This window comes from Hippocampus zosterae, chromosome 4, assembly GCF_025434085.1.
Source record: "Hippocampus zosterae strain Florida chromosome 4, ASM2543408v3, whole genome shotgun sequence".
NCBI lineage: Eukaryota > Metazoa > Chordata > Actinopteri > Syngnathiformes > Syngnathidae > Hippocampus > Hippocampus zosterae.
In genome coordinates, this window is record NC_067454.1 from 22,141,159 (window position 1) to 22,161,495 (window position 20,337).

At 44.5% G+C, this 20,337-nt stretch overlaps 3 protein-coding genes across 11 annotated transcripts in view; 1 reads left to right on the forward strand and 2 right to left on the reverse strand.

Moving 5' to 3' along the window:
* LOC127599381 (uncharacterized) overlaps nucleotides 1–7,571 on the forward strand; it is a 207,536-nt gene extending 199,965 nt beyond the window's left edge. The window contains exon 2 of the mRNA XM_052063323.1: nucleotides 6,061–7,571. Coding sequence (XP_051919283.1) covers nucleotides 6,116–7,036 — 921 coding nt within the window. The 5' untranslated portion in view covers nucleotides 6,061–6,115 and the 3' untranslated portion in view covers nucleotides 7,037–7,571. The remainder of the gene's footprint in view (nucleotides 1–6,060) is intronic.
* gramd2aa (GRAM domain containing 2Aa) overlaps nucleotides 1–8,215 on the reverse strand; it is a 35,604-nt gene extending 27,389 nt beyond the window's left edge. Inside the window, exon 1 of one of the 5 annotated variants that reach the window (XM_052063220.1) lies at nucleotides 7,944–8,215. In XM_052063220.1, coding sequence (XP_051919180.1) covers nucleotides 7,944–8,059 — 116 coding nt within the window. In that variant the 5' untranslated portion in view covers nucleotides 8,060–8,215. Of the gene's footprint in view, nucleotides 1–1,520; nucleotides 1,660–1,937; nucleotides 2,376–7,943 lie in introns of those variants that run through there. The other 4 variants (XM_052063222.1, XM_052063225.1, XM_052063224.1 and 1 more) reach the window with 4 other exon arrangements.
* Nucleotides 8,216–9,215: 1,000 nt separating this feature from the next.
* The window catches only part of znf609b (zinc finger protein 609b), a 91,495-nt gene continuing 80,373 nt past the window's right edge, over nucleotides 9,216–20,337 (reverse strand). For 4 of the 5 annotated variants that reach the window (XM_052063031.1, XM_052063032.1, XM_052063036.1 and 1 more), the window contains 4 exons: nucleotides 16,764–19,080; nucleotides 15,894–16,263; nucleotides 14,214–14,570; nucleotides 9,216–11,459 (listed from right to left, as the gene is read on the reverse strand). In XM_052063031.1, the coding sequence (XP_051918991.1) occupies nucleotides 11,416–11,459; nucleotides 14,214–14,570; nucleotides 15,894–16,263; nucleotides 16,764–19,080 (3,088 nt within the window). In that variant the 3' untranslated portion in view covers nucleotides 9,216–11,415. The remainder of the gene's footprint in view (nucleotides 11,460–14,213; nucleotides 14,571–15,893; nucleotides 16,264–16,763; nucleotides 19,081–20,337) is intronic. The other variant, XM_052063033.1, reaches the window with a different exon arrangement.

Below are 20,337 nucleotides of genomic sequence, written 5' to 3' on the forward strand. Positions count from 1 at the left end.
GATCAAGCAGTTAGGAAGATGAATGAATGAATGAATGAATGAATGAATGAATGAATAAATCAGCATGTATTGTATTGTAACATTGTAATTCAGTCTTCGATAACAACCGGCCTTAGGGGGTGATGTAGGGTTTATGCGTGTTATTTAAGGCAAAGCTGAGGGCGCCTCAGTGGTCGACTGGTTAGCATGGCAGCCTCACAGTGCAGGGTTTGATTCCGGCTTCGTCCTTCATGTGTGGAGTTTGCATGTTCTCCCTATGCTTGCAGGATTTTGTCCAGGTTCTCGAATTCCTAGGTTAATCTAAAACTCAATATTGACCATTGGTCTGAATATGAGGGTGGATGTTTGTCACATCTCACTCAACGTCAGCTGGGTTAGGCCTCAGCTCAAGAAGGACAAACACTTCAGAGAATGGATGAATGGAGAAGTCACTAAATCCATGACTATAAAAGGTCACTTTACTTCTTGGTTAAAGTACACATGAAGTAAGAGAAAAATGTCACATCATAATTTTTCATGCAACACCAACCCATTCAAAATCGTTTTTTAAATTTAGTTTTAATCTGGGCATGTATGTCATGAAAGGCATGGCCTGTTGGGTTCCAAATGCCATTCTGCGCAGTTAAACATGTTTGACGCTAACGTTCAGTGAAAGGTTTCCACCTCTCCTCATTGTCAGTGTAGACAAACTGCTTTGTGCTGTCACAAGGCATCCTTCAATCCAGTTAACTGTAATCTCGTTAATGCTGCTGGCCAATGCACTACTTGACAAGAAAATCTCTCTGAGTTCTCTCATAGAGGCATAGAAACACTATTATCCCTCCATCAACATGTTTGTGTATGTTCACTCTGGACAGAAATAGTTGCCCATCTGGCCAAATAAACACGAGGAACATTCAGTAAACATTAACAGTCTGCATTCAAAATGTGTGGGATTTCATTTTTGAACAGAGCAAAATCAGTGAAAGCAATATGAGTTGTTTGTGTTGAGTGTGTGGACCTCTAGAGATTTGTATTCATCCCAGAACTGCAAGGCAAAAAAGTTTGCAGTTATTTCAAAAAGTTAATTTATCAGCCCGTTCTTTCAGTAAGAAAAAATGATTGCTTTTTTTATTACTAATAGCAGTGATCACTTGTGCAGTTACGGCTGTTTACAAAGCACTGTATTCTTCATTTCAAGGATGAGTGTTCAGCCTTTGGACTCAGTGATATGTGCGCGGCTTGAGACCTCCTGAAATAACCTCCCCATTGTGCAAGCACCTCAAAACAAACTTTGAAGACAAGTGTATTTGTAAGTCCCGCACAAAGCTTCAAATGTCTCCCACAACAAGGACTGTTTAGTACTTTAAACCAAAGAACGTTCCCCGATGTCAAAAAACGACGTAATTGAGTTCAAATGTAATGTTATAGGTTGTCGAGTATAGTTAAAAGCAAACAAACAAAAATAAGTCCGTTGCTGTATTTACAAAGGCATTACTACAGAGCTGAATCTTAGTGTAAAATAAACGAGATTGACTGACATGGCCTTTTGTTGTTCTTTTGTTTGACGAATATCGAGAGATTGTCACTGAACGAAACAGTATACGACATTTAATTTCTGCAAAGTGCAAATAGAAGGCACTTGTCCTTTTCATTAGCGGTATATTTTCCATTGGGAAGACAAAGTGTGCCAGTGATCTCAACACGGTCATTTGGTATTCAAAATAAAATTATTTCCTCTGATTTTACAAATAATAAATGTTGATATTTCCGCGCGGTTTACTATAAAGCGTGTATGAAGGAAAATTAGCTGGGTTCATCACACCAAGAGGAGCAAACTATGCAATCGAAACAGTTTTCACGTCCATAAACCAAGTGTAGACACAATTTTATTTTGATAGAGAGCCGGAAATGATTTTCTCTTTGTGGCACCTTTACCAATTCTCGATGTCGCCTACCTGTAGCTCCCAAACTGGCTGCAACGTCGTTTTAAGGTTTTGTCGTAACTTTGTCGACGCCAAAATGATATTTAGGCGCGCGCCGCATTCCTCCATGGAGGCATTGTCTTGTCTTTGTCTGCCAATGACCGCGACAATCTTCACGACTGTCACTCAATCCGCCAAGCTAACGTTAGCAGGACGAGCGCTCAATGCACTTTCAAGCTGCTCTCAAGTGCGTCGTGTTGTGGCGAGAAGGTGGGCTGAGCTTACAAAGAGCCCAATGTGGCCTCACCAGGCTCTGTGAGCTCTGCGAGAGGATTACAAGCGCCGATTTCTATTTCCACGCCACGGACGCCCAGGATAACTCGCTTAATTCACTGCTGCAATATCTCACGTGTCACTCTATAAACACTCACTGGTTAACAATTTCACGTGCATGTTCTGTCATAACACCCAGAAACACAAATTCTCGAGTTATTCCCGTCTTTAACAATCTGGTTTATCCAATACATATACTGCACTGTACTGTATTACCACAAGGTACCCCACCCCACTCCTGATGAAAATCAGCAATGACCCGATAAACGGAGGTCTAAACGATTTCCCAGACTGATCATTTGACCTATACATCGTTGCTGTCCTGTGAAACACACACACACACACACACACACACACACACACACACTTATATTCATACGGTTTAGCCATAGTTCATACGGATTTTGTGGTAAATCTTACGTATATGACCGTATCGCACAAATCATACGGATTCTGAAAATTTCCGTTCCGCCCCTAACAGGTAGTTCCGTTTGCTTTTGCCCAGAATGGTGCTCGTCTACTCGAATGCTTTCATTTCCGGAATATAACTCTGAACACAGTAATGCCACTAAGTAGAATGATGATTAGACATTAACCAGACATTGTATTATGAAGATCTACAATAAATATCATTGAACATTTTGTGTTTTTTTTCTGCCATTATTTTGACATAAAATGTTTTGGTATGTTATAAGGATTTTTTTTTTGGTAGTTTATACAGGCCGGCGCTCCGAAAAGTTGACAGGTATGTATATTTCAGTGTTGTGTCCAAGGACAGTCAATCTGAGGCCAAGGACTTGACTCCGAGGCCAAGGCCAAGGACTTGGAAAATTTTACGGGGCAAGGCCAAGGACTTAAGAAATTTTCAGAGGCCAAGGCCAAGGACCAAGGACTTGCCTCAGAGGACAAGGCCAAGTACAAAGGACTGATTTTGAAACTGAGGCCGAGCCGAGGACATGTATAAAACAATGCTATCATACCACTTGGGAGGTCTTCATGTTTTGCAACACCCCTCCATCATAACCCTTTGCACTCCCTAACGCTTGAATGAAGTGTTTTTATTCAAAGAGTAGAACAGTCAGGGTACATGTTATTTATACTGAGAAAAAAAATAAAATCATATGGTATACATTTATGAATTACGGTTTTAGTGCAGTAGTTTCTTAATATGAAGTACCGTAAACACTCAAAAGGCATGACGTGGCATGGAGCACAAGTTGAGAAATGACTTTGCATAGAAGTCAATCACTGACTGCAGAAAAAGCGGTAATCTCTCAGTGATAATTTTACAGTTTACCGGCAGTGAGTCCCAGGGACTCGCTGATCAGAAAAGTATGAGTCCCATTATGCATTGAGAGAGTCCCAAATTTCGAATTCTGAAAGGGTCTTCTTATTCAATTGCAAATGATAATAACGCAAAAAAACCATATACATACAAAGATAAACAAATGCTGCAAAAATTTAAATAATTCAGGAGCAGGCCTGAGGATTTCGGAAATTCATGGTAACCGTTTTTCATCGGATTACCCAATGGGAAACCACGATTACAAATGTTGGGTTCCGTAAACGTTCATCACAGGAACCCATTTTTCTATTTTGACTGATACTGATAATCAAGAATTCCGAAACTCAAAAGTATAATGTTTCAAGGGTAAATGTTTGAAAACGATGCATTAACAATGAACATGACATCAGCAGCTGTATACTCCAGGTTTATTCCAAAAAATAAATGGATCAAAAACTGGTGTACTCATCTGGCATCAGAGTATTTTTTCCAATTCCACACTGCAAAGATTGGAAAGACTGGTAATAATTAATACACGTAAGTATTGATGTGGCTTGACATCCTCTTCCCAAGATGATGCATGTGTAATCTACGATCAATTTGACGAAAGAATTTAACACACGTCATCATGAGTTCTACCAACAGTTAGCATTAGCATTACTACACCTTGTGACAAATGTTTTATTCATAATGTTACCATGCTACAACCAGTAAATTATAGAATAACCAATACTGTTTCATAATATTTTTCACAGCGATTAGCCTATAAATCTAATGACCAATTTGCCTTGTAATCGTGCCTCGCGGCGTATTTCGCTCTCGCGTTCTGTGAGTTTAGTGATACGCCCTTTGGACGATTCATACGAAAAATCAGACAAGCATTCCCATTTCTTAAATATCATAATTAGTAGACCTTGATTTGTTTTTTTCGCCGCCATCTCAAAACTTTCATCCGCACGATTCCTCAGTTTGCGGACTAAAATAACAACCCGCAGGCGCACATAACGTCATCTATTGTGTCCCCCCCCCGCTACCGGTAACGATTGTTACTGTGAAATCGTCAGGCTTGCTAGTTTTTTTGTTTGTTTGTTCAGAAATTTCCTTGCGTCCCAAAAACGCACATTGTTTGGAACTGTGCGTCCCGTGGGAAAATTATGCGTCTAGAACGCGGGACGCAGAGGTAACGAGATGGCTGAAGCTCTAACCATTCTCTGAGCACTACTATTATCACTAATACTACATTAATTAATTTAATACCTTCAACTTCACAATAATAATAAATAATTACACCAACGATGATTTTAAAAGATTTATTATCAATATTCATTATTCCAAACATGAGAAAGCATTCAGCAAGCATAACTGGAATCGAGCAAAAGGACTCCAAATTCCAACAGCCAAACCCGTGAGTGAAGTGCCGACATTATTGACTGTAGCTTGGTTCAAACAAACATTCTAGTGCGCCCGCACAAACGTGACGACTGTGCAAAATAACTAAATAAAAGACCCCACTGTTACAGAAAGGCTTACACGCTATTTAAACTGCCGATCGCGAACGCAACAAACCGTAATTGAAACTAACTGTGATGCAGCTCTTTAAACGTTGCCCTAACTGTCACCTGTCAGTGGCAGGCCCGCCCTTCTTAAAGCGACAGAGTTAATCCATCAATATGGGTTTCCTTCGATGGAATTTATTCGATTCCTTTGTGATTTCTGCGGTCCTTATGCAAGAGATTGGAGGCTCTAATTCCTCATTGTGACCGGCAATCCGAGGCCAAAGCCAAGGCCAAGGACTTGACAGAACAGTCGCACAAGACTGCAGGTCCCGACGTACCAACCTGTGCACAGCCTGGATTGATTACAAGAAAGCCTATGACTCGATGCCACATACATGGATCACTGAATGCTTGGAGTTGTATAAGGTGAACAGGACCCTAAGAGCCTTCGTTGCGAACTCGATGAGAATGTGGAAAACCACACTTGAAGTCAATGGCAAGCCACTTACCCAAGTGTCCATCAAATGTGGCATATACCAAGGTGATGCACTCTCCCCACTGCTGTTCTGCATAGGACTGAACCCCCTAAGCCAAGTAATCACCAAGACAGGCTATGGATACCGCCTCAGAAATGGAGCTACAATCAGTCACCTCCTCTACATGGATGACATAAAGCTGTATGCTAAGAGCGAAAGGGACATAGATTCCCTGATTCACACAACCAGGATCTACAGCAGCGACATCGGGATGTCATTCGGGCTTGAGAAATGTAGTCGGATGGTGACTAAGAGAGGAAGGGTAGTCCGCACTGAAGGGGTCTCACTCCCTGAAGGAACAATAGCAGACATTGAGGACAGCTACAGTACCTTGGTATACCACAAGCCAATGGCAACCTCGAACTGGCAACAAGGAAAGCGGCTACGGGCAAATACCTCCAGCGAGTGAGGCAAGTCCTAAGAAGCCAGCTCAATGGCAAGAATAAGACCCGGGCAATAAACAGCTATGCCCTGCCAGTGATCAGATACCCTGCAGGAATAATAAGGTGGCCAAAGGAAGAGATTCAGACCACGGACGTTAAGACCCGAAAGCTCCTAACCATGCATGGAGGGTTCCATCCCAAATCCAGCACCCTGAGACTGTACGCAAGCCGAAAGGATGGAGGCCGGGGACTAGTGAGTGTGAGAGCCACTGTACAGGATGAAACATCCAAGCTCCATGAATACATCAAGGAGAAGGCTCCAACGGATTACGTACTCAGAGAATGTCTCAGACAATGGGGAACAGAGGATGAGGCGCTGGAAGAGGGACCATCATGGGAGGACAAGCCCCTACACGGGATGTACCACCGGACCATAACTGAAGTGGCTGATCTCAAGAAGTCCTATCAGTGGCTAGAGAGGGCTGGCCTGAAGGACAGCACAGAGGCACTCATCCTGGCTGCTCAGGAGCAGGCCTTGAGCACCAGAGCCATCGAGGCCCAGATATACCACACCAGACAAGACCCAAGGTGTAGGTTGTGCAAAGAGGCACCTGAGACGATCCAACACATAACTGCAGGGTGTAACATGCTGGCAGGGAAAGCCTACATGGAACGCCATAACCAGGTGGCTGGCATAGTCTACCGAAACATCTGTGCGGAGTATGGACTGGAAACCCCAAGGTCAAAATGGGAAACACCTCCGAAGGTGGTGGAGAATGACAGAGCGAAGATCCTGTGGGACTTCCAGATCCGGACTGACAAGATGGTAATGGCGAACCAACCAGATATCGTGATCATAGATAAAGGGCAGAGGAAAGCCGTTGTAGTGGATGTAGCGGTCCCAAGTGATGGAAACATCAGGAAGAAGGAACATGAGAAACTCGAGAAATACCAAGGGCTCAGAGAGGAGCTGGAGAGAGCCTGGAAGGTAAAGGTGACAGTCGTGCCTGTGGTGGTCGGAGCACTCGGGGCAGTGACCCCCAAACTAGATGAGTGGTTGCAACAGATCCCGGGAACAACATCGGACATCTCAGTCTAGTAATGTGCAGTGCTGGGAACAGCAAGGCTATTGCGCAGAACCCTCAGGCTTCCTGGGCTCTGGTAGAGGATCCGAGCTGAATGAGGGACGGACACCACCCGAGGGGGGGTGAGACGAGGATTTTTTTTTTTATATATATAAAATAGAGTACCGGTAATACATTTAGTGATATTTAGGACAATGGGTGGATTTTCCTTCAGATCCGCTGTAGCTAAAAATTAAAACACAGTAAAATTCAGTGTTGAGCAAGCTGTTGCAGGTCAAACTTCAAAACAATAGATGAGAGCATCTTAATAACCTGATGTGCAAGATTTTTTTTTTTTAATCAGCTGCCAAAATAACTTTGGGGGCACATTAAGCCGTCTCTGATTAAAATTCGCTGTTGACTGGTGTTATTGAACATGCTTGAAACAGGTTTTTGCTGACTAAGTAAATTCACCTTCATCAGCTCGCATTTTTATGTTGAGTGATTGCATATTTTATACAAATATTGTTACCCTGCCCTTCAATATTGTTACATAGAATATTGCATAATCATTTAGCATATGTGTCAAACTCAGGTCCTGGAGGGCCGCTGCCCTGCATGTTTTTTGAATCAGGTGTGTTGCAACAGGGAGATTTGGAAAACATGCAGGGCAGCGGCCCTCCAGGACCTGACTTTGACACCTATGAATTACAGTATCTTGATATTATCATCATAAAATATCGGGATATAATTTTTCAAAGTTTGAGGTTCCCGCTCGCACTGTAAACATGAGGCACATAATCAGCTGTTGCTCAATGCTAGTTAGTTTTCCATGATTGATCTAGGTGGAAGAGGAGCCCTCAGGTAGGAAAACCGACTTGCTGCCACTTCAGCGGATGTAGCATGTGATCCAATACGTTGCACTTCGCCTGTGTGGCTTACCTGGCGGCGATCCTCTGACTGCAGTTCCCATGAAGGTGGCGGCAGTATGTGTCCTGGCTGGCCGCCTCGTCTGCAGGCAAGGCCTTAGGGCTGGCTGCGTAGATAGTGCATCCCATGAACACCTCTGGGAGACGGCCTCCGCGTCCGGCAAGGTATCCTTCCTCGGAGCGAGCGGCCCGTCCCGTCCTGATGACGGCCAGCTGCTTTATGGGGAAAAGCCATTGGCTCAGCGCGTTGGTTTCTTAAGCCCTCCTCTCCTTGCCTCCCCAGCGAGCCCTCCCTCTCCTGAGCCCAGAGCACAGAGGATAATCACATTCCGCATTTACACTCAACAAAATCGTGGGCGGCCTAATGGCTCTCTGTCACTGATGTTGCATTATGCGAATGCACACAGCTGACAGCCAGCACTGGTGGCACATACAAATCACGCACTGTGTCCAAACACACAGTGACAAATAGTTAATTGATCAAAATGTTCACTAACCCAGAAAGACAACACATACTCCAGTGTTTGCTAGTCAAGGCACGAATTTGACATTTGAAAAATGGAAACATGATGTCACCGCTAAACAAAAAGTGAGGATGCTTAAATAATGGTGAACTCGTTTTGGGGTCTGAAATCCCGACATGTAGTTTAACACAAAACAACTTTGTTGCATGAATGACAGTGTCACTGACAGATGAACAAAGGTCAGTCATTCTTGGCAAACTGATTTTTGGTTTCATTTCTTCACCCTTTTTCATATTGCATTTGTCTTGTGTGGGAAACAGTTTTAAACCCCCTACTTTAGCTTTAAAAAGCAGGTGTTTGCAACAAATTCTTCCACATCTCGCAAATCACTGAATGAATGAGGACTCCTGTATTTTTTTTCTGCATCTCTTGTCCACATTTGGTTTGCGGGTGAGCTGGATCACGGTCCCAGCTGACTTTAGGCAAGAGGCAGGGCACACCTGATTGCCATGACTCAGACAGCAATATGTATGGCTTGTGTCGAATTCAAAATATTGTCCTTGTTCTGCAAATTGAAAAGATCATGGATGAAAATTCATGAATGGAGAAATCCTGACAAAAAGAGACAGTTCATCTTTAGGATGCTTTGCGAGCTGACGTCTCAGGAAATTTGATGGTGAATCACGTGACATCCGACATAACATCATTATGATGGGCCCAGAGAATCGTACCACATGTTGGGTGTTCAACGGTGCGTTGTCGGCTATTACAGATGCTCTGATAGTGAGGAAAGCTTAAGAGAGGGAGCAGTTACCAGGACAGATTGTCTCATAAAAAGATTTATTTTTTTTCCAGCCCAAATTTACAAAGGCAAGTTACAGAGTATTGTATAAAAAAAAGAAACATGGTAATGTACACTTTTCACAAACTCCTGAAGGGAGAAAAGAGGAGAGGAGGTGGGGGAGGGCGAGAGTTCTGAATGTCTCACACAGAAGAAGACACTGTAAACATCCTTGCAAGCACCTCTGTGGGTACTTTGAGGGGGTGGTGGTGGGTGAGGGGGTGTCTTTGTACGACAAAAATCGGGGCCAGGAAAGGACAAACGAGCGAGTGTTTTCACATAAGAATGTTCAACTAGGCACCGACTGCTGGCCAATAAATATACTCTGCACCATTGAAACAAAACACAAGAGCCAAGCACGTTCCATTAATGTTGAAAGCAAACAAACTTTTCTGGCTTTTCATACACTTTGAGAATATAGTTTCGATTTTTCACTGGGCTTTGCCGACTACTGAGATAATAGTACTACTCTGTGAGCGAACAAATGCACTTGTCACAACCATCGTTGGATAAAACTATACTGTATGTATGCAGTCTGCTGGTACTAAAACCTCACTGACTTGAATGACAACATCGAAGCTGCCTAGATTACCGTTACAGATTAAATACTAATCAAACACCATCACATTCATCTGATTCAGTCATTCGTCATCTTTAAAATGCACGTACGTCAAGGAGATGCGATTTTGCTCAATGGCTGGGATGGATCGGGGAAGGCCAAGAACGCGTAGGATTGCGAGCTGCTGTCATATCCGACTCCGGGTTGGTCAACAATGCTAACAAACACAAAGGACTGCAAACATGTGATTGTATTTGGTGACAACGGAGTCCCAGACAGGCTCTTCTCATGCAGCCAACTGCTCAGACAAATACACATTTGTACGCGGCGTACGGTATCCGGTTATGGTTTTGGGCGTGACTTGATGACAAACATTGGATTAACACGGCAGCACCACATGTGTTGTGGATATATTTATTGAATTCACCCACCACTGACTTTGTATGATCTATGTTTTGTCTTATCTTTTTTGCACTAATGAGTATGTGCCAGATGTTGATGTTACATCCCAGATAGCAGCTGACCAAGGTATCAAGTTTGGACTGATCTAAAGCCAGCTGCTTGAAGAAACAATCCAAAAATAATGACAATGAGATGAATCAGGAGTGAAGTCGCATCAGCCACAGACGGACACATTGAGCTGCAAAGGGGTCCCGAATATCGATAGTGATTCAGACGTCCGCAGGGTTGCAGAAATGGTCCACGCGCGTTCTGGGACTCATCCATGTCATTTATCCATGGAAGGTCGATGTTACAGCAGAACAGAAACTTATCAAGGCAGAGTAAGCTTGGTGTATCCCGACAAGTGTAGCTCATGTGGCTTCACTCTCCGTTTCATTATGAGGCGAAGCAGCGTTGACACCAGCATTCAGACATTCAAAGAAGACCACCGCTATCGAAGTTGAGTAGTTTGACAAACGCAAACACTGACCACGTTGATTATTCTCGGTTGAGGTGCATGAGGTCCCCTTCGCAAAAACATGGTGACATCATCCCTGAAAGAAGTAACTGAGGATTTTAGAGGTGGGAAATAACTGTGACAGTGAGAATGAAAACTTCAGTCTCGGGCTCTCTTAAGTCTCTGAAGAAAGCAGCAGTTGCCATATTCCCCTGTCCCCAATCAAACAGAGCCAAACATTTGTCAAGTTTCGGATATATTGCGTCACGGCATACAAAATGTCGGTGACATAAAGTTGAACTCATCTCATTAAGATTTTCTCTGCAAGTCTTTAATTTAATTGGACTCCCCTTTGCCACGAGTCACCCAACTCCCCCCAAATCCTCGACTAGATTATTCCGTACACGACAAAAAATAAAATAAAATAAAAATAATGGAGCCAAAACAAAATCTGAGAAAGTCCAATCGTCCATTTTTGCATTGTATTTGTTGACAGTGCAAAGACTAGATAATCAGAGGGACGAGGTGTTTCCTCTGCATGAAGGGAGAGAGTGATGGCTTTGAACCTGGATTAGTTCAGTCCAAGCTTTGAGATTCTTTCTATGAGGAAGAAAGACGTGAATGAGCTGCCAACACTCAGGCAGATCAACTAAGCACACAGAAACACCATTGAACTGATGTCTAAAGGGGACACCTGGGACATCCTTTTCTCATGTGAGCCAGTCACATGAACCTTTGCAGGCTTGAGGTGTGGCGGTCAGGTTTGCCTGTTGAAGACACACAGCAAAAACTCATTCAATTTTCAATTCACATGTCGCATTCATGGCAATTTTCCCCGATTTGCTTTGCTCAACATCAGGCTAGGTTTTACAGCTGTAATTCGCAAGCGCGTCCACTAGATGTCAGTGCAGTCTGCCTCAATTTTCATGCTCATTCTGCAACTCCATTATCGTCAGTGTGATCCTCTTGTCCTTAGAAGACCTGCTTAAAATGGATGAGCTGAGGGGCTGGCTGCGCTGAATATTATATACAAAGTCAGGCGGCAGAGCACGGCAAAGAGTATCTGCAACGACTCCATTTTTCTTTAGACAAACGCAGGGGAAAGAATACGAAGACAAGTCAAAAATAAAACTAATCTCACAGAGCAGGATTTCATCAACTAATAGCTTGATACTCTTGGCTGTGCAAAGGTCAGAGTGATCTTCCCCCTACATTTGTTGGAGCTGAAATGTGGGTGGTGCATTTTTGTCTTAAGCCACCTTCTCTTTCGCATTCCTTTCTTTATTTCCAGCTTGCCGTTCTCACCTTTAATTGGGTGGAGGAGCTTGCTACTTGCTTACTGCCAACAATAGTTGTTGAGGACAAACTTGCAGTGATTGAAGCGGGTTTTGTCATCGTTCATTTAGCCTATTCAGTTTTTGGCTGTCTGGTGTAATTTAACAGTCTAAAGCGGCGACTTAACTGGTGGGTTGGGCCGTAAAAGTGGGTCGCTGAGCCATTTTGGCGAACAGCTAGTAAAAAATTAAGGGAGGGGGTAGGGGGGCGGTGGGCGTTCTCAGTTTACAATGGTCCAGACACACCACATCAAAGTGGCCATGCGGCGCAAGAAGAGATGCTCAGTTAGCACCATCCATACTATGTTTGTTTTCATTTGTGCATATTGCTCATTCTAGGATTTACTCTTATTATGACTTTATTACTGCATTAGGGAAGGTTAGGGCGTTCCCACTTAAGTAGAAAATGGGGTTACATAGCTGCCAGTGAAGGCGAACTCTGGTATAAAATGAGGACCACCCGTACATTGAAATATTTAACATGCATCACGGGGTGAATTTGTGAAAACCACATTTGGACAGGAATGGGTCATAAACTTCATGAATGGGAATGTAATGGCCACACGCTTTAGCTTACATGTCTGCTCCATAAACTAATACAGTGCAGCTCAGCCTTTGGCTAGTGGAAGTTCTAGAGCTAAAGGATTAACAAATTTCAGTTATTAATTTTATTTCATGCAGTTATCATTTTCATCTGCAATTTTTTTTAAATGAAGTGCTCTGAAGTGCACTCTGAACGTGTAAACAGAATGTCGTTTTTTGTTGTTGTTTTTTTTAAACAAATATAATCCAGGAAGTGAGACAGATATTTTCAATAAGTTTGTTAAGTTTGCTTGCGTTTCCCTGACATTTATTTGAACGGTTGATTGCGCTTGTGTCAACATGCATTGAGCAGAGATGTAATCCCTCCGTCCCTCCCCATTCTCCAGGCATAACCACTCAAACCAAGAATAACCAAACTTTTATGTTAGTGTAATGGTCGCATTGGGTGTAAACCATGTAAGTCATGCCTAGAGTGAAACGCTTATCTGCTACGTTTGAAGCAACAGAGCTAAACCAATGTAAATGGAGCCGGCTTGCGCTGTGTTAACGCCAAGTTATTAAAACCTCACTCGTCGGAGCTTTGAAAGTCGCTGACTTTGCACCCTGTGCTCCCAAGCCGATGACAGCGCGGTTTCGAGGCCCGAGTCGGTTGGGCTGGGATGGCAGAGTCGCCGCCACACAAACACAATCTCACACGTCAAAATAACATAAAAACTAGAGGCTTACACGGCACGCTGGATCTTGTTAAATAATATGATGTGTCGTGCAGTCATATTATCAACATAACACTACATTTGGCAGAAGAAGGACTGCTGGGTACCTGTGAAATTTGTTTAATGTAAAATGTGTACCTTTGAGCAACAAAGATTGTTTTCCAACTGATTGACTGTTTACTCGCCTAAATAAAAGCTGAAACGATTAAAAAAGACTGACGCGTTTGTTTGAACTTATACCGATACTCAAGAGAGCTGTAATCACTCCATCGCAAAATCAAGATGGACCAGAGATCTTGCATTGATAGAGTTGATACACTGGTCTTGGTGTTGATTTGGGCGCTCATAACATGTATTCTTGCCAGATGCCAGTCCCTCTAAGGTCCTGGCAGGTGGAGCAAATGCTTGCAGAATAAGAATAAGAATAAGAATCAACAAAGAATGCAATTAATACAAAAAGAGCGCTGTTTAAGATAGCTGCTGGCCTAATGCATCGTTGCGCCAGCTGCATTATCACTGATTGGTTATTATTAATGCTAATGTACACTGCTGCAGCTCAATAAATGAGTGAAGGAGTTGCGTGTGCCTCTGAACCGATGGGACACGTCAACCAAACTGAAACAGTTGCAACAATCCATTAAATAAGCCAATCCATCCCCAGTTTCTGTGTGTGCTTGTGAGTGCCAATTCACACACAACAGCAATCCAAGCACCGTGCGGAGAGGGAACTAGGCAGCGCAAGTGAATGTTGTTGACGTTTGTAAACACACACACACACACACACGTGTACAGTAAGTGACCATTTATCGAGTTCGGAAAAAAACCCCAACCATGTCCATTTTATCGTAATATCGTAATTATCATGACAGGCTTTGTTGTCATGTAAATAAACCTCAAATGAAGAAGAAAGTGCAAGTGAGGGCTGACTGACCTGTGGCGTAGGACAGATCATACTGCCCTGACAGCAGGGGGTATCCCAGGTGGTGATGAGAGGGCATGATCCGCTGGGAAGGCGAGGAGCGTGGCCGATCTAGATCTCTTTCCCGATCCCTTTCTCCACCAGCTCCTCTGTCCTGCTCCCGCTCTCTGTCGAGGGAAGGCTTGTCCCCTACTGTCGGAGATTTGCTTTTGTATTGGCTGGCGTGTTGATGTAAGATGTCTAGAGCTTTGGAGTCTGTCGCCATTTTGTTGACAGTAGGGCTCGTGCGGGATTTGTCATTGGCCTCTTCAGCTCCAGCTATTTTACTGCCGTACGGAGAAAAAGGATAACCTCCAGGAAGGTAAGAACCTAGATGAATAGGAATATGGATGGGTTAATTTAGGATTTATACAGAATAATAATAATAATTACGTTACTGTCAGGCCGACATGCTAATGTAATGTGTGTGTGTGTGTGTGTGTGTGTGTGTGTGTGTGAGAGTGTTCGATTCCAGTGGTTCACCGAATCCATTCCAGTGGTTATTAATTGTACTTTTGCCGAAAAACATAATAGCCCCATCTCCAAATGTCCAGTGTTCAATTTGATGTGACTAGTTCATGTGGTGAATTTGTATGCCATATGTTGCCCAAAACGATTCACCAAGGCGCATATTCCCATTTTTCAAAACAAATCAGAGGGTACGTATTCGACCAACACAACGGCTTTCCTTTAAAATAACTTCAAATAACTCACAGTACACTGGACAACAGCAGAACACAGGCTGTTTGTTCGCTTTTGGTTAAGTTTTAAATCCTTCGGTGTTCCATTATACCAGCTAGCTAGCTAGCTCATAGCTAAGCTAACTGTCTCTACGGTCCAAAGTCCATGTTTGCAAACTCCGTGGTAGGCCAGCAGCAAAGTTTGCGACCAATGCTTTAATATACTGCCTTGGTGGCCTTTACTGTAGTGGCGAACAAGATTAAAACTGTATTAGTATATAAATCAAATGTTTTCACAACAGAGTCCCGATTTTGACTTGAGGTCTACATCATAAATGATCTCAACATTGTAATACACTACATTAAGAATCTGTGCTTTTTTGTCACCAAGGTCATTGTAATAAACATTCCATGTCTAATGTACAGTGGCTCTCGCTATCTCCAAATGACTGTGTCAAAGAGGCAGCAGTTGATCTAAGTTGTTGAGATAATAAATTTTCCTGTCGTTTCTCTGGAGTGGCACAGCAAGACTGATCACTTTTGATGCCATGTTAGACACCCATTTAGGAATGGATGTTCTTTTTTACTGACTGAATTTTGAGGCCAGTGAGTTTTATTTCTCTCAGAAATCTCCCATGCAGAGACCACTCACTCCCACTCTGAATTTTGCAAACATGAAGTGATTACAGCGTGATTAAAGCCGGCCCCGGCAGCTTTACAATTCACAAGAATGGCTGCAATTACCAGTAAAACAACATGAAAACTGCTGAGCACGACACCCAGGCTGATGAGAAAATACATTTGGGATATTGATCATTTCAAACATAATTGGAATGGTTAGTTCGTTTTGTATTAAGGTATTCTACTGAATAGATTGATGAAAATAAAGTATGATTACAATGGGTTATTTGCCAGTTCCCAACTTGTTGGGTAATGTTTTATATGTTTTCAAAAGCACAGTTTAGTGTCCTACCTGGGTAGTTCTGCATCATGACCGAAGGCATGCCTCTGTAACCAGGGTGGTTGGGGTCATACCCTTGTCCATAGGGGTAACCATGCATGTATGGCATGTATCCTTGATGCTGCGCCAGTGGTGATGAGAACTGCAAGTGGGCATTCGTACGAGACTCTTTGCTCAAGGTCCGAAGTTCCTCAGAATTAATTCTGGGGTCAGTCATTTCTTTGCCGTCCTCCTTAGGCCCGCTCTGAGAGTCCTTTGGCCTGCACCTGTCATCCTTTGATTTCCTATCGCGTTCCCGTTCTCTGTCCCGTTCATCTTTCCACCGAGATTGTTGTTGTTGGTGTTCCCCTTCCGCTTGAGCCTTCTGGCTCTCAGGGTACTGCTGGTGGTCAGAGAAATAAGCAACACAATGATAACAATAGCGGAAAACTATACGGTCGACACCAAAACAGACAGAAAAAAGACATCTGACTTCATATTAACGAAATAAAATGTGTAGGATTCCACCGTAAGGGTGTCCACAGATGTAAGAAGAAAATGCAGTGCACGCAAAAGACTAAGAAAAGTGTGCGCACATAAATTTCCTCCAGCTCCTGTAAATGTTGCATGTTATGTCCTCGCCCTCTTTACAACCACATTCAATCAATGCAAACGTCAATGCAAAGCAGCAATGAAAATTCTTATCAGTGATTCATTGATCAACGGCTCTTTTTCAGGAATCGTGGAAGGGAGAAAAAAAATCAATTACATAAATACGAGTGACATTGAAAGTGAGAGGGAGATTAAAAGGTAGATATTGTTTGCCATCGTCAGAAATACTCGTATGCCACTCTTCTAAGTGAGGCCCTTGTTCTACTGATGATATGCTTGAATTGTATTTACCTGTCTGTACCACACAGCCTGCTCTGCACCAGCCTGAGCTCTTGAATCAAGCGCTTGCTTTGAGTCCTCCTTCCCATGGTGGCCCCCTTCTGTCAGCTTCATCTTTAGCCCTTCAACTTGCTGGGACTTGAGGTCCTCCGCCTTGATGCTTCCCATAGATTTGGATGAAACTTCAGAGGGTGAATCTCTGGATTTACTGGTAGGCTGTGGTGTCTTTCCAGTCTCAGACTGACTTGAGGTTTTCAAGAGGTTTGGTTGCATCGCGTTCTTTTGTTTCCAGTCCTCCTTGATGGAAGCTTCTCTTTCTTTCATGGCCATGTCCGCCTTTTTCTCAGCGGCACGGTGCTGTTCTGCCATTTGTCGCTGACGCTCCTCAAATTGCTGTCGATAGGCTGGGTTGGTATTCATTAAATGGTTATGGTACGCCTGATCTGAATGATACGCATATGGGGGTACATAGGCATACTGATTGTAGTAAAGTGGTTGCATATAAACGTTGGGTCGTTGTTGAATGACCGAGGGCTGCTGTTGTTGCTGCTGTTGCTGCTGCTGCTGATGATGCTGGGCAGGGGCGATATCAGGTTTGCGATCCTCATGAACCTCAACCTTGACTTTCTCCTCACCCTGATCCTGGTCATCCTCTCTTTTGATCTTGACCTGACCTTCCGTCACCGGTGTGGCTAGATTTGGTCCACCGGGACTGGGGTTGACATAATTGGGCGAGTAATACGTCTCATAGCCAGTATAGTACGGAGACTCTTTGTTGGGTGGCGGATTTGGGAAAAGAGCTTTTTTGACACTTTCTCTGAGTGCCTGGTCTTCTGTCCTATTTTTGACATTCTCAAGCTTGCCTTCACCATCCTCACCGGCATCAGAGATGTCCGAGTAGGCTGGGCTGTGAGTTTTTACAGATGAGTTGTCAGCGCCATTCTGGTTCATGTGAAGAGGTGTAAGAGGCTGTGGCATTCCACTGCCATCTATTCGACTGGCTACTCCAATGGATGGGCTGGGAGCGTTATCTGTGAAACTGTAGATCTTGTCAGCCTCTGCCTTTATGCTTGCCAGCCGACTCTGATGAGGGTCTGAAGACCCATTGAGGAGCCCCTCAGCCTTATTTCCTTGTTCAGGGACTTCTGCGTATGATGGTTTTCCTTCCTCCAGCTTCCCCCCCTTTCCCATCGACTTGGGGCTGTCGGCGTCCTTTCCACCATCCTTTTTCTTCTTGTCTTTCTTCTTCTTGTCTTTGGTGCTGCTTGCGGGAGGATCTCCTACGGCGGGGGTTTTGGACTGTGTGCCTTTCATTTGGGGGCTTTTGGGGATTCCTTGCAAAACGGGGGTAAGCCCCGGTGAAGAATTCGGGTTTCCTGCAGGGAAAGAGTACATCTGTTGTGGAGCCGAGGGGCCGGTGGCAATTGTTCGTGGCGACTTCACATTTTTTTGGCCCATTCTGTCAGCCTTCGCGTTAGCTTTTTTGGACTTGTCAGAACCTCTTTTTTCATCGACGCCATCATTACTGGCTTCGTCAGAAAGACATGCCCCATCATCACAGCCTTCCATCGGTGTACTTTCCGGTTCCGTTTCAGCCATTTTCTTTTTGCTCTGCTTTGAGCAAAACTTGCCAGGTGATGGCGAAGTACTTTGGACTTCAAAGTTCCTTCCTTTCGGTGTGACTGACCGTGCTGGAGAAAAGGACCCCTTGTGTGAAATCGATGCGCCGTTACAGTTCTCAGGTTCAGGGTGGAGGGTGGACTCCTCCCCGTATTCGCTGTCGACATCTAATTCTAGCTTCACGTCATCCTCCGTGTGGGCACGGGCTTGGTGGTATTTCAGACCATTAATGTGCTTATACCTCTTGTTGCAATTGGGATGAGGGCAATCAATGAGAGCAGGTGACGGGCAGCTCCGATCAAGGGGAGGTGGAAGTGGCTCAGTCTTGATCGAAGGAATGAGAAGACCCGATAGCCCAACCCCTCCGCTGTTGGAGTTTGTCCGCATGCGTTTGTTGCCTTTGGTGTCCTCCGAGCTTGAATTTGGCTCCATGTCCGATGCAGGCTTGGCCTTACGCTTTCCGGTTGAGGAGGGGCTGGCCTTAATATCCTCTGTGTTGCTGTTGGGAGGAGTGCGGCGCTCCGATGGTGTCTGGCTGCCCCTTCGGCCCTTACTGTTCGAAGCAGCGCGGGTCTTGTTGTTGGTGGCACCTTTGTTGTCTGATGAGTTGCTGTTCTCGTTGATCGGGGTGTTGCTGTTTGGTCTCATTCGTTTACCTCGGCCACGGCCGTTCCTCATTTCCAAGTCGCTCGTAGGGGATTCGCAAAACCTGGAACCAGAAGAATGTTTTGTGATGACTGTAAAAAAGTAAATTAGCCAATTCCTCCAGAACAATTGGCAACGTATGAATGTCAGCATAATGGCAGTCAAATGTAGCGCAGAGTGTCGGTGTTTTCAAAACAATTTAGAGATCATTGTTAAGGGGCTTAGCCCTCCAAGTCAAACTGAAATGGTGAGAGACAAGCTGGAAATTTCAAGTCAAGTCACATTTATTCATATAGTCTTCAATGAACACAAAGTCTCAAAGGGTTTCACGTGCCCACAGTTGACAAATATTACCGACGTCCCCTGACCTTAACCCCCCGGAGGGCAAGGAACCACTCAGAAAAAAAAAAAAAAAAACATCTGGGGAAAAATGAGAAACCCTGAGAAGGGGCCGCAGATGGGAGAATTTCCCTTTCAGGATGACTGGGCCGCAATATATGTCGAGTGGGCAACAATTGACACAATATTGTACTATGAATTAATAGAATGATAATGAAATGACTATTTGCTGGTGCCTAGTCTTCCATGATGAATCATATTAAATAAATTTTAATATGATTATATTTAAATTCCCCCTCCGTGAGTCGTCACCTTACCGTGGTGGAGGGGTTTGTGTGTCCCAATGATCCTGGAAGCTAAGTTGTCTGGGGCTTTATGCCCCTGGCAGGGTCACCCATGGCAAACAGGTTCTAGGTGAGGGGCCAGACAAAGCACGGCTCAAAAGACCCCAATGACGACAAAAATAAATGGATCTAGGTTTCCCTTGCCCGGACGCGGGTCACCGGGGCCCCCCTCTGGAGCCAGGCCTGGAGGTGGGGCTCGTTGGCAGGCGCCTGGTGGCCGGGCTTACACCCATGGGGCCCGGCCGGGCACAGCCCGAAGAGGCAACGTGGGTCCCCCTTCCCATGGGCTCACCACCCATGAGAGGGGCCAAAGGGGTCGGGTGCAATGCGAGCTGGACGGCAGCCAAAGGCGGGGACCCTGGCGGTCCGATCCTCGGCTGCAGAAGCTAGCTCTTGGGACATGGAATGTCACCTCTCTGGCAGGGAAGGAGCCCGAGCTGGTGTGTGAGGCAGAGAATTTCCGACTGGATATAGTCGGACTTGCCTCCACACACAGCCTGGGTTCTGGTACCAGTTCTCTCGAGAGGGGTTGGACTCTCTTCCACTCTGGAGTTGCTCACGGTGAGAGGCGCAGAGCAGGTGTGGGCATACTCATTGCCCCCCGGCTCAGTGCCTGTACATTGGGGTTCACACCGGTA